This window comes from Sus scrofa, chromosome 9 (genome assembly GCF_054392235.1).
Source record: "Sus scrofa isolate SSC_HxYL_T2T_F1_AM1 chromosome 9, Sscrofa_HxYL_maternal_Yorkshire_Landrace_v2.0, whole genome shotgun sequence".
NCBI lineage: Eukaryota > Metazoa > Chordata > Mammalia > Artiodactyla > Suidae > Sus > Sus scrofa.
The window spans coordinates 71,934,184-71,947,497 of NC_139391.1; the positions used below are offsets into that span (position 1 = coordinate 71,934,184).

A 13,314-nucleotide genomic window follows, 5' to 3' on the forward strand; every position below is an offset into this window, starting at 1 on the left:
ATTGATAAGATTAGAAAAAAATTTAGATATCGGGGAAGAAAACGTTTGAATTTGTAGTTATATCTTAGGGTAAAGAAACATGGATCACAAAGAATAAAGTTTCCCAAAACCGAAACATTCTTAATTTATAAAGCGAAGAGCCTTTGGATTTTAAGGACATTTTTACTTGAAAGTATGAGAACAGGGAGTATGACTTTTAGTCACACGGAAATGAGCCTTGGATGGAAAATTTCAGATTTATGGACTATGCTTTGCCGAGTTGGGACAGTAAGTCCCCAATCCCCACCAGGTGGCGCCCATGTTCAGCATTTTAAGAACATTTCGTTCTCTTGGTCAGGAGGCCTGCCTCGTGCTTTGTAAATGTAGAAAATCCGACTGGATGTCACACTCAAGAAAACAACACTGGTATTCTTTTATTTTAACCTCTTTCTCTTTCACTTCAGATATGGAAATCCGCTTAACATTGGTGCTACCGAGGTACCTTAACTTTTCAGAAAATGAAGAGGGAAAACTCCCACCCATTCCAAGGAAAAAGGAAGAGATTTCCAGGGGACCTGGTGCAGCAGGAGGGAGCCTGGGAATTTGGAGACAGCTGGCTCAGGCTTCGCCAACTAGATGATCCCGAGGAAGCACGGCTTCTCTGGCCTCGGTTTTCTCATCCGTAAAATGGCTCTTAGAGCCCTACCATGCGTGGGATCCCATTAAAAGGAAGTCAGACAAACCTCAGCTTAAATTCCGGATCCTAGTTAATTTAAATCTAAAAGAAATCATCATCTGGTATGATTTCTGAGGTTAAATAAAATGTTCGTAGCGCAGGTAGTGTCACAAAATGGGTTATTATTGCTCTCCTTCGTTAACTCATTATTCTCCGGAGGGACAACTCCTCGGTGAGCAAGTCTGAAAAGTTATTTATTTAATCATATTCAAGGCAGGTTTTAGAACGCCTGGCTGCAACCTGCTAAGGGACAGTTGACCGTGAGGGGCGGACCGCACTTCTGTCGCAGAAATCCGGGACTAAGTGCTATTTCACAAGCCCGCCTTAGGGCCTGTCTCCCTCCCGCGCCGGAGCGCCCCGGCCTCAACCTGCGGCCAAAGAACCTCCGCTGCCCAGACAGCAGAATCTGCACCTCCGGCCTCCAGGAGCCGGCTGCAGCATCGTACAAGCTCGCCTCATGGTAGGGAGAGGCTTCACCCCGCCCTTGTGCGTCAACGCGTAGTTGCGCAGAGGCGTTTCCCGGGGCGTGCCGCGGTTGCTAGGCGACCACTCCGCTCCCCCTCCCGCCCTGGTGCTTGTCTTGCTGTTCCCGTCCGGGGCCAGTCCCGAGCAAAGGCGCGTGGAGCTGCAGTGTCTGGACGCGAGTTCCTGGGGAAGCGTCGCGTTCCGGGAGGCAGCCGCCCTAGTGCAGGTGGACACTGCCTGCTGGATCCTTCAACCGCCGCCCCTCCCCCCCGGGGGTCCCGAGCTGACGGATGGGAGGCACCGCTCGCGGGCCCGGGCGAAAGGATGCGGGGCAGCCGGGAGCTGGACTCCCGCCCCAGCAGCGGAGGTAACGGCGCCGCGGGGTAACGGGCTGGGGCGCCCCAGTGAGCAGCCGGCTCTGGCAGACGAGATCTGGGGGTGGGGAAGAGCTGGGCTGGAGGTTGAGCGAGACCCCCGCTCGAGGGATGAGGCGAAGGGGTCTGACCCTCTCTCTCCTAGGGACCAAGCCACCCTCTTCCTCTCCATCAGCTCCCCTCCCCCCAGCCCAGCGTGGGAGGGGGCTAGAGCGGAGTTAGGGAAAGGAGAATCCCCACCTTCTCCAGACTATCCCTGAAGACTAGATTGGGGGTATATGGTAAGGAACTCTTAAGAAGCTAGGACTTTTTATGAGGCATTTTAGCAAACTGGAGGAGACAGGGAGCAACACTTTTCAAAGTCCTGTTGCATAGAGCAGATTACCAAGGGCTGAACTCTATGGGCTTTGCCGCGAGGGGTGCGGTCTGGCTCCGGATGTGCAGGTGAGAGGCTCAGCCGAGGAGGGCTTTCTGCGGATCCTATTTTGAGAGATTCGCCACCTTGCCTTGTGTTTTTACACCACAATGGAGAGTAGGAACCCCCCCCCCCCCACACACACACACTTCATTTGCATGGAGACTTCCTTTGGGTAATTTCCTTTGGCTATTTATAGGAAATCTTGTAGATCTTCAGTCTTTTTCTTTAAATGTGTTCGCCTGTACCATTTTGTTTTGTTCGTGCTGTTGGCAGAGAGTCACATCTAGAATTTTTCGTTCTTGTCAATGAAGCATTTCTCGTTAAAGACAAATAATTCTATCAGAATGTGAGCATGGTTTTTCAAAAGAGAACATTCCAAAAATATTTGTAGTAGATATTTTGTTTGTTTGGTTTTTGTTTTGGGGTGGTTTTTTTTTTTCTCTTGGTATTCCTATAACACATCGATTAAGAAAACACTAGAACTAACTTTAGAGAACAGTTTTTAAAAGAAACTAAAATATTCCAGTTTCAAAGATTTAAAAAAAATTCTTCGCTTGCAGCTAGGTCATTATCATTGTATTTATATCATGTAAAAATGATACAATGAAATGCTGATATGTGTTACTGGGAAATGCACGTTCTTGGTGACAAATGAAATACATTATTCAGGGCCATCTTGGGGATTAAATAAATCCTCTCCCATCTTTTGTGTTCCCTTATAGTGGTGGAGACACTGTGTTAAAAAATAGAGAAATGATCCTTGATCATTTGGCATTTAGCTTCCACCAGCCACAGAAAATTAAGTGGGTAAAGACGTGAAATTAGTACATTTTGTAATAGAATCCCTTTAGTATTTGCTGTAGAATTCACTGTCTTTTTCTACAAGTTAGATAGATGTTAAGTAGGTAGATGAATGGATAAATCAAAATAAGACAGCTCTAAGAAGACCTTTTATTTCTTGCTTGTAAGACCCAGAGTAGGTGGACTGGAGCTATTCTTCCCTTTACAACATGTGGATACCGGTTCAGAGAGGAGGGTAGTGTAGCCGGTGGTAGAGCTGAGATTAGAATCCAAATCTCTGACTTGGAAAATGCAGTTCTCTGCCTTGTTTGTTTGCTATGTTTAGCTTTAGGTTTCAGATATAAACTAACCTTCGCTTTTAAGTCGTAAGTTAAATGAGATCCTTCTGATAGTCCCTGGTGTTAACAACATTCAGAAGGTAAGACTTATTTTCATTATTTCAAAATACAAAGCTGGAAATGCTGTCCTTTCTATAAGAACAAAACAACGGAAGAAAAGTTGAGTTTCCTCTCTTCCTCTGCCAAATACCCCAGTGGTTTGTGCTCAGTGCCAAAACACAGTGTGGACATTTGTTTATGTTAATTATTCTTTGTAGCAGATATGAAACAGTGAAACACTGGGTGTTTTGGAAATACACATTTATGTCGTTCAGTTACTGACAGATTTTATCCGTAATCCTTTCAACTAGATTGGGGGATGGTGTCTATGATACCTTCATGATGATAGATGAAACCAAATGCCCACCCTGTTCAAATGCACTCTGCAATCCTTCTGAACCGCCTCTACCCAGAAGACTGAATGTAAGTAAATGAAGTCATTCTTTGTGCTCTAATGGCCCTGGAAAAGAGGAAGTACCACTTTAAATGCTCAAAGTACAGTTACATCTCACTGGTAACCCAGACTTTCTCATTTCTATTTGGTTTCTCTTGGCTCTGAAATAATTTCTGTGGCCCAAGTTTAGCTTTTTAGAATGATTTTGATTTGGAGCCCAACCTCTTCCTTTCAATCACAGGGGGAAATATATGGCATTGGTGGGGGAGGATACTATCTTTATCTAGACAATTTTTTTCCTTTTTTTTCTAGGGCCGTACACATGTGCAGCATATGGAAGTTCCCAGACTAGGGGTCAAATCGGGGCTGTAGCCACTGGCCTATACCACAGCCACAGGGACACCAGATCCGAGCCACATCTTTGACCTACACCACAGCTCACGGCAGCACCGGATCCTTAACCCACTGAGCAAGGCCACGGATGAAACCTGCAACCTCATGGATGCTAGTGGGGTTTGTTACTGCTGAGCCACTATGGGAACTCTGATGTTGCGTTTTTTAATAGAGTGATATATACATTATATTACGATGGCTCATTTTAACAAAAGCAAGGAACAAAAAATACCCCTGAACTTAGAGATCTGCAGATCTTTTTTCCCAAGCCCTCACTTAAAAGTACACTTAGGAGAACATTTTAGAGATCATAAATAAGGCTTGAACAGTTCAGTTTGGTTTTGATCCATTTAATCATTTTGAAGCTTACAGACATTTAGCTTTTGACACCATTTTACTCAAGATAATAAAAAAAAAAAATTAATTCTCATTGCCTCAGCCTGCCTAGAGTTATAAGGAGAGCAGGGTTTGGGTGGCTTCCATGGCAGGGAAAAGCTGTCCTGTGACTTTAAAATTTGCTGCATTATCATCTGATGAACAAATGGAATAGTTGAGTAGACTAATTTATCAATATTTCTCCTTCATATACCTAAAATTATATTTTAGAAAACTGCTTTCATTTTTCATATTTCTTTCCAACTTTTTGTCAGCTTTTGCTATTAAAATCAACCTTTTCACTACTTTCAAGGCTAATAATATTACAAAACATGGGCTAAATATATTCGGAATGCTGGTTACTCTATTTTTAATCTCCCTTCCAAAGTGCAGTAAGTTTCCTTTTCATTTTCTGCAAGCTTATTTCTTTAAAATGTAAAAACCTCTAAGAGTTCCAGAAGCACATACGTACTTCTTGTGTTGACTATCAGGTTTCTTGGTTACTTGCTGACAATTAGCATGTCTCTATAGGAAACTTTTGCTACCGGTTGTCAGGTGACTTCAGGTCCATTTTAACTTTAGTTTAGAGTTGGCCAGTGTCACCTTCTTCTTTAATATACAAATTAAATTGTATATTTCAAGATCAAACTGGGTTTTTCACTGTATGGTATTCAGAATAACACAGTTTGGGAAACATAGGATTTTAGATTCTAACCCAGTTTGCAAACTTTGCTGAAAAAAAAGAGCTTTTGAGCTCTTAGTGACACTTCTAGTTCATTATGCTATGACTCCATCCCAGGACCCTGTTGCTCATTTCACAAAGTCCTTTAGCTTCATTGTTTATGCAAGATACCCTTACATTCTCATTGTAACCTATAAACCATCTGCCCCGAGGCTTTTAGTGGGTTGGCTTTGTGTTCCAGAGATTTAGGGGCATAAATGAGAGAGTGGGTGGTGGTTTATATCTGGATGAGAAGGAGATTCCTTTTTGGAATCTCTCAACAAGCTCTGGTAAGGCTTGATGAACACAGTTGAAGATTCTGTTCGAAACATCAAGAGCTCTCCAAATTAACAGCGCATGGGAAACATTCTTAAAGAAAACAGGATTAATCTGGCTTTATCTGTCTCTGTGGACATAATTACATAGCTAAAATGTTTGAAGTCGATGTAGACATTGCTCAGTTATTGTGATTATAACCCTAGGCTAGAAACACAGTGTTTTCTAACTATTTGCCTTTAACATACACGAAAATTGTAGATTCTCCTAGAACAATGGAAGGAAGATCTTATTTATAGCAAGTCGACTTGATACATATTTGATTCAGGCCAGTATTTGAGTTATTTACAGGAAAGGAAAGAAAGATAAGGAGAGAACCCCTCCCTGTGTGGAAAAATTCCTTACTGGAATTCTGCCAATTCGTTGGAGATTGAAACCTGGACAATCCATAGTGGACCAGACCCAGAGTGCCGTGTTCTGTTCTGGGAGCCACACTTGCAGAGAGAAAGTACAGCCTGTGTTGAAAACATGAGTAGGATATGAAAACATGAGTTGAAAACATGAAAACATGCGTAGCAGCCTGATACAGGCTGTGTGAGGGGAGGATGTGATAAGGGCGACAAGCTAGAGAAAAACGGTGGGGGCAAGACAGCCCCTCTGAGGTATCTAGCTGGCTTTGGCATAAAATTTGCATACTCCTGTATAGATCTAAAGGTCAAAATAAGACTTAGGGAGTTCCAATAGCGGCTCAGCAGGTTAAGAACCCGACTAGAATCCATGAGGATGCGGGTTTGATCTCTGACCTCGCTCAGTGGGTTATACAATCTGGCGTTGCCAAGAGCTGTGGTGTAGGTCACAGACGCGGCTCAGATCTCGGATCTTCTGTTGCTCTGGCTATGGCTGTGGCTGGCCCCTGTAGCTGCCATTCGACCCTTAGCCTGGGAACCTCTGTGTGCCGCGGGTGCAGCCCTAAAAGACACACAGACCAAAAGACTTAATTTGGAGAGAGAGAGATTCAGGCTCACTTGAAGGAAAAACCATGAGTCAGGAAATCCACATGACATCCTTAATCTTATTGTAATAGTCTATGGAAATTCCGTGTCTGTTACTACATCTGTTGTTATTAGTGTTCTGTACCTGAGACCCTCTCTTTATCACAAACAGAGACGAAGACCTCCAGAGCCAGCGCAGCCCTACATGTAGGCAGAGTAGGTGAGATATCCCAGGGATGGACCCTGGACCACAAATACCTTTCCTACCAGCTTGTCATTGATGACTACAGTTCCTAGAGAGTCATTCCCTGGGGTTAAGGCATTGATCTTCTGTTCAAGTTCAAATCTCTCTGGAGAGGTAACACATTAAACTGTATAGCAAGTTGGAAGCAGGTTTTTTTAGGTGGGGGAGAAAGTGGGGGAGGTGTTCCCATGCAACCTAAGGGAAGGTCAGTGGTGGGAGCCTTCATGGAGCAGAAGCATATTTAATGCCACACATCTAGTGGAGGACGAGTCTGCAGCTATGGAGGAAGGTGCCAACAGAGACAGAAGAGATGAGCTGAGAAGGGGAAGGGAGGGTGTATAGGAGTTTAAGCCTTAATATATTTAGTATTAATATGTTGAATTTTGCCTAATTGTTCCCAGTATTTTTAACATGTTTCCTAGTTTGTAAATGTCTTTCGCATATAGTGTTTTTTTGTTTGTTTGTTTGTTGCTTTTTTAGGGCCACACCCACGGCATATGGAGGTTCCCAGGCTAGGAGTCGAATCGGAGCTGAGGCTGCCGGCCTACGCCAGAGCCACAGCAACACCAGATCCGAGCCCACGTCTGTGACCTACACCACAGCTCATGGCAGCGCCAGATCCTTAACCCATTGAGCAAGGCCAGGGATCGAACCCGCAACCTCATGGTTCCTAGTCGGATTCATTTCCGCTGCACCACGATGGGAACTCCTATATTCTTAGTTATAATTTGATTCACAAAACATCTTGCAAGGAGATATCATTATCCACATTTTACAGATAAAAGAAACCGAGGTTAAGAAACTGGGCTAAAGGTTAAGCCTGTCCTACACCTTTTGATCAGTGTAACGAGGACCCCAATCTAGGCCATTTGAATGTGTCCCCAAGAGTTTAGTAGTCAATGTTTAGATGCATTTACGTTAGGTAGTAAAAACTTGAAGGGAAAATTGGCTGAGATGCATGCAAATGTTTGATTTTGTTATTTAAATCTACCTAGTACCAAATAATTATAATTCCCTAGTTCAGCCAACTCTTATTCTCCTAATAGATTGTAGTGCCTTGAAGCCACTTTTTTTTTTTTTTTAGCACTTTTACAGTCGTGAACAATTAGTGTTCATATGAATGGTAGTTGAAAAGGTATTTAGGTTCTATCTAAAGGCCTGTTTTATTTTCTTGAATATTGATAGTTGTCTATTTTGGTATCAGAGATTTCTCCTGGTCTGTGTCTTGCCTATTTATTTATTTATTTATGTCTTTTTAGGGCCTCCTGCAGCATATAGAGGTTGCCAGGCTAGGGGTCAAATCAGAGCTGTAGCTGCCAGCCTATGCCAAAGCCATAGCAATGCCAGATCCGAGCTTCATCAGTGACCTATGCTGCAGCTCCTTAACAAGATGTTTAACCCACTGTGCAGGGCCCGAGATCGAACCCACATCCTGGTGAATACTAGTCAGGTTCATTACCCCTGAGCCACAACCCGACCTCACTTGCCTCTTTATTTAAAAACCCAGTGCCAAAGTATGGGTGCGTTTATACTGGCTGCTTTACTTATGTGTAAGATTGTGTAGTACCTCATTTTTGTAACTGTAGTACTCTATAAATGTTTAAATTGATTAAATGACCTAAAAGGAGCAGGCAGGAACTAATGTCCTGCTTTTATAACTAAATGAGGGCTGTCTAAAGTATGACAAAGCTTAAATGTTTTTTATCCTCATTTTTTTGTTATTTTAATCTTTTGTATTTTTCTTTATTTAGATGATAGGTCAGGTGTTGTTTTCTTAGGTTATATTAAAATTCTATTTTTTAGGAGTTACCTTCTGGTACAGTGGGTTAAGGATCCAGTGATGTCACTGCAGCAGCCCAGATCACTGCGGTGGCGTGGGTCCAGCCTCTGGCCCAGGAACTTCTGTGTGCTTCGGGCACAGCCAAAATAAATTAAAAAAATAAAATTCTATCTTTTAAATGTTTGGCCACTTTGAATCATCACCTAATCTGTCCCCTGTTTTAAGAGATTGTAACTGTAGCTCAGAGCTCCTCTGAAATTACATACCCCTGATCATAGAGGCTTTCAGTCAGTCAGGTTGGGAGTACAGTTCTTCAGGGTCCATTAAGAAAGGTAGTTGGGAGTTCCCATCATGGCGCGGTAGAAAGGAATCCAACTAGGAACCATGAGGTTGTGGGTTCGATCCCTGGCCTTGCTCAGTGGGTTGAGGATCCGGTGTTGCCGTGAGCTGTGGTGTAGGCTGGCAGCTGTAGCTCCAATTGGATCCCTAGCCTGGGACCCTCCATATGTTGTGGTTGCATCCCTAAAAAGCAAAAAAAAAAAAAGAAAGAAAAGAAAAGAAAAATTGTTGTTCTTTGAAGCATCTCAGAATTCTTTTTTTAAACAAAAGATTTAGCATTTTTTTATCTTTCCTTCTAGCACCTTCTTATATTTTTCTTAGTAGTTTTTTTAGTGTTTGGCTTTTAGCTTCTCTTTTCCTGCATCTGATTTCAAAGGCTCTCATGTCATTTCAGAGGTATTTAATAAGTAGAGTTTTCTTCCATGGGTTACTGTTCACAGAAAAAGGTGATGCAGCGTCAAGTAAAAAGAGGAGTATCCCTGCGTCACGTAGGCTCTTGTTGAGGAAGAGTAGTTGTGTGTATGTGTCTGTGAGCAAGAGAGAGAGAGAGAGAGAAAGAGAGGAAGAGGCGCTTTGTCTTGAGGAGAGTTTTACAAGAAACACCCCGGGGGCCCTGTATTTTCACTGTTATTCATCAGACACTTAAAGAATCAGCCTCAGTGATCTCAAGAGTTCTCTCTGGATTAGAATGTTTGTGATTCAATGAACTGAGCTAGAAAGATGCAATAACTTTATTGGGGACCTGGGAGTAGACAATGAGGCTTTGGTCGATTCCAGGCCATGGTTAGCATTCCTGTCCCTCCTGGAGAGGGACAGGACTCAGAGAACCTAGTGCCAAATTCTGTTTTGGACTGGCCTTCAGAAGACCTGGGTTGATATCCTGCCTCTGTCCCTTAACAGTATTTTATCATTGATGGAATACTTCTATATGCATTATTTTGCTCCTGCTATATGCCCTTAAGATTTGGGAAGAAGCTTGAAATAACAACTAGTAAACATTATAAGGCAGTTGTGTGTGTGTGTGTGTGTGTGTGTGTGTGTGTGTGTGTGAGTGTGTGTGAGTGTGTGAGTGCCAGATTATGTGCTAGACTTGAAAAGCTAAAGTTAGGATGTGAGTGGAGCCATAGTTAGTATGGGCCCAAAGTAGTTCCAAATGGAAGAGAGACGACTAGACTTGGGCTTTGAAAGAGTGTAGGATTTGAGTAGTTGGGGTGAAAAGAGTCTCAAGAGGAAGACATACCTAATAGAAGGAACTAGCATGTTTAGGGGATGGTAACAAGACCACCTTGTCTTAAACAAAACAAGGCAGGAGTTCCCATCGTGGCTCAGTGGTTAATGAATCTGACTAGGAACCATGAGGTTGTAGGTTCGATCCCTGGTCTCGCTCAGTGGGTTAAGGATCTGGTGTTGCCGTGGGCTGTAGTGTGGGTCGAAGACATAGCTCAGATCTGGCGATGCTGTGGCTCCGGTGGCTACAGCTCCAATTAGACCCCTAGCCTGGGAACCTCCATATGCCGCAGGAGCGGCCTTAGAAAAGGCAAAAAGACAAAAAAAAAACAACAACAACAACAAAAACAAAACCCAAAAACAAAGCAAGGCATATACAGAGGGTTGGGATAGCCATAACAGTTGGGGAGTCTGAGGATTAGGGTAACACAAGTTTCTAGAGACTTCTTTTCTTACTTTTGGGTCTTTTAACTACACACCTGGACATGTTTTGTTTTGTTCAGTCGGGGGAGGGTTCTTTCATCATTCCATTGCTTTTAATGACTTAAACATAGATTCGTTTCTCTTTGCCGTAGATCCCTACTGAGCATTTAACAAGAGATCATACCCAGCGCTTTCTGAATGGAGGTGAGATGAAGGTAGAACAGCTATTTCAAGAATTTGGCAACCGAAGATCCAGTACTTTTCAGTCCAATGGCATCAACGACTCTGAAAAATGTTCTCCTACCACTTCTCAGGGTCAAAGTTCGGATAGCTTGAATACGGTAAAATCCAGCAGTTCATCGAAAACATCCAGAGTGGTGCCCCTGACTCCAGAACAAGCGCTGAAGCAATATAAACACCACCTGACTGCTTATGAGAAGCTGGAAATCGTCAATTACCCAGAAATTTACTTCGTGGGTCCAAATGCAAAAAAAAGACATGGTGTGGTCGGTGGTCCCAATAATGGGGGGTACGATGATGCAGATGGGGCCTATATCCATGTGCCTCGAGACCACCTAGCTTATCGATACGAGGTGCTCAAAATCATTGGCAAGGGCAGCTTTGGGCAGGTAGCCCGGGTCTATGACCACAAACTTCGCCAGTACGTGGCCCTGAAGATGGTGCGCAATGAAAAGCGCTTTCATCGTCAAGCTGCCGAGGAGATCCGGATTTTGGAGCATCTTAAGAAGCAGGATAAAACGGGCAGCATGAACGTCATTCACATGCTGGAAAGTTTCACATTCCGGAACCACGTTTGCATGGCCTTTGAATTGCTGAGCATAGACCTCTACGAGCTCATTAAAAAAAACAAGTTCCAGGGTTTCAGCATCCAGCTCGTACGCAAGTTTGCCCAGTCCATCTTGCAGTCCCTGGATGCTCTCCACAAAAATAAGATCATTCACTGTGACCTGAAGCCAGAAAACATTCTCCTGAAACACCACGGGCGCAGCGCGACCAAGGTCATTGACTTCGGGTCCAGCTGTTTCGAGTACCAGAAGCTTTACACGTATATCCAGTCTCGGTTCTACAGAGCTCCCGAGATCATCCTGGGAAGCCGCTATAGCACGCCCATTGACATATGGAGTTTTGGCTGTATCTTGGCAGAACTTTTAACAGGGCAGCCTCTCTTCCCTGGAGAGGATGAAGGAGACCAGCTGGCCTGTATGATGGAGCTTCTAGGGATGCCTCCACCAAAGCTCCTGGAGCAGTCCAAACGTGCCAAGTACTTCATTAACTCCAAGGGCCTACCTCGCTACTGTTCTGTGACCACTCAGGCAGATGGGAGGGTTGTGCTTGTCGGGGGTCGTTCGCGGAGGGGTAAGAAGCGGGGCCCCCCAGGCAGCAAAGACTGGGTGACAGCTCTGAAAGGGTGTGATGACTACTTATTTATAGAGTTTCTGAAAAGGTGTCTTCAGTGGGACCCCTCTGCCCGCCTGACCCCAGCTCAAGCATTAAGACACCCTTGGATTAGCAAGTCTGTGCCCAGACCTCTCACCATTGAAAAGGTGTCAGGCAAACGGGTAGTAAATCCTGCAAATGCTTTCCAGGGTCTGGGCTCCAAGCTGCCTCCAGTTGTAGGAATAGCCAGTAAGCTTACAGCTAACTTAATGTCAGAAACCAGCAGTGGTATACCTCTGAGCAGTGTCTTGCCAAAACTGATTAGCTAGCGGACAGTGATGTGCTTGGAGATGTGTATGTGTGTATTTTTAATTACCTTGCCAACCTGAAAATGAGAAAAAAAAGAAAGAAAAAAAAAAAACCCAAGCCCATTGGTGGATGTGTTTTTGTTAGACTAGATTTCTTTTTTTTAACAAGGCAAAACATTTTTATATGATTGTAAAAGAACTCTTCAAGGGCTAATTACCTAACCAGCTTGTATTGGCCATCCTGGAATATATATTAAATGACTTTTTATAGGTCAGTGCATCTTTTGTTATTATCGTCAGAGGTGTGTCAACTGATGTATTATTCTGATGGTTCAAATCCCTTTCTCAAGGTGGAAGAGATGCTGGAAAGTATATCCTGACCACTCACTTCTAGTCTCCCTCTGCATCTGTTCCAGAGGGTTCACTGGGGACGTGGCTATGTTCTGGGCAAGAGCCAAAGTGAGGTCTCTCCCTAGCAGGTGTTCCAGGGCTCATGCTGGGTGGAAGGGCTCATGGCAGATGTGGGGTGGGGGAGCTCCGGGAAGCTGTGGGTCACACAGAAAAGTTGAGTCACTGCCTCTCAGTGGCTCCTGTCTCTTCCCTTCAATTCTGTCACATATGGTGTTTTTATTTTATGTTATTAGTTCATTGATTATTATTTTGCTGTTGAGTTGTTTCCTGGGCACTCAAAGCAGTTTACTGATATCTCACCGCTTCACAGAATGCTAAGACTTAATCAGTGAGGGCTGCTAATAAAACTACTTGCTTGGAGTTCCCGTTGTGGCTTAGTGGGTTAAGACCCCGACTGGTGTCCATGAGGATGGAGGTTCAGTCCCTGGCCCCACTTAGTGGGTTAAGGATCTGGCATTGATGTGGTGTAGGTTGCCGAGGCAGCTCACAGCCATTGTTCCCTGTGGCTGTGGCATAGGCTGGCAGCTGCAGCTCCGTTTCAACCCCTGGTCCAGGAACTTCCCTATGCCGCAGGTGTACATATGGGAAAACAAAAAACAAAAAAAACTACTTGCTAGCTGACTGCCTTACTCAGAAGGGTGGAGACAACTAACTCGCTGCTCCTGTTTTTATTTTCCCCCTGCCCTGTCTCTGCTTCCTCCCTCCTCTGAAACAAGAGTCCGCCCAAACTCTGCCCTGACAGTGTGCTCTTGAGAGTAGTCCAGGGCTTTTCACAACACTTGTCAGGATGATCCAGTTCCATTTTTATTTATTTTTTGCCATTTCTAGGGCTGCTTCCACGGCATATGGAGGTTCCCAGGCTAGGGGTCTAATCGGAGCTGGT

The 13,314-nt window shown here is 44.1% G+C and overlaps 1 protein-coding gene across 4 annotated transcripts; it reads left to right on the forward strand.

Annotated features, from left to right (window-relative positions):
- Positions 1-1,300: 1,300 nt before the first annotated feature.
- On the forward strand, positions 1,301-12,295 carry DYRK3 (dual specificity tyrosine phosphorylation regulated kinase 3). 4 transcript variants are annotated; one of them, XM_084976889.1, is made up of 4 exons: positions 1,301-1,547; positions 3,462-3,573; positions 6,474-7,026; positions 10,161-12,295. In XM_084976889.1, the coding sequence occupies exon 4, from the start codon at positions 10,524-10,526 to the stop codon at positions 12,039-12,041; it is 1,518 nt and encodes a 505-aa protein (XP_084833015.1). In that variant the 5' UTR covers positions 1,301-1,547; positions 3,462-3,573; positions 6,474-7,026; positions 10,161-10,523; the 3' UTR covers positions 12,042-12,295. The 4 variants fall into 4 exon arrangements, with proteins under 4 accessions (XP_084833015.1, XP_084833013.1, XP_084833014.1 ...); XM_084976887.1 differs by having other exon boundaries at positions 6,474-6,659; positions 10,467-12,295; XM_084976888.1 differs by having other exon boundaries at positions 6,474-6,521; positions 10,467-12,295.
- Positions 12,296-13,314: the final 1,019 nt, after the last annotated feature.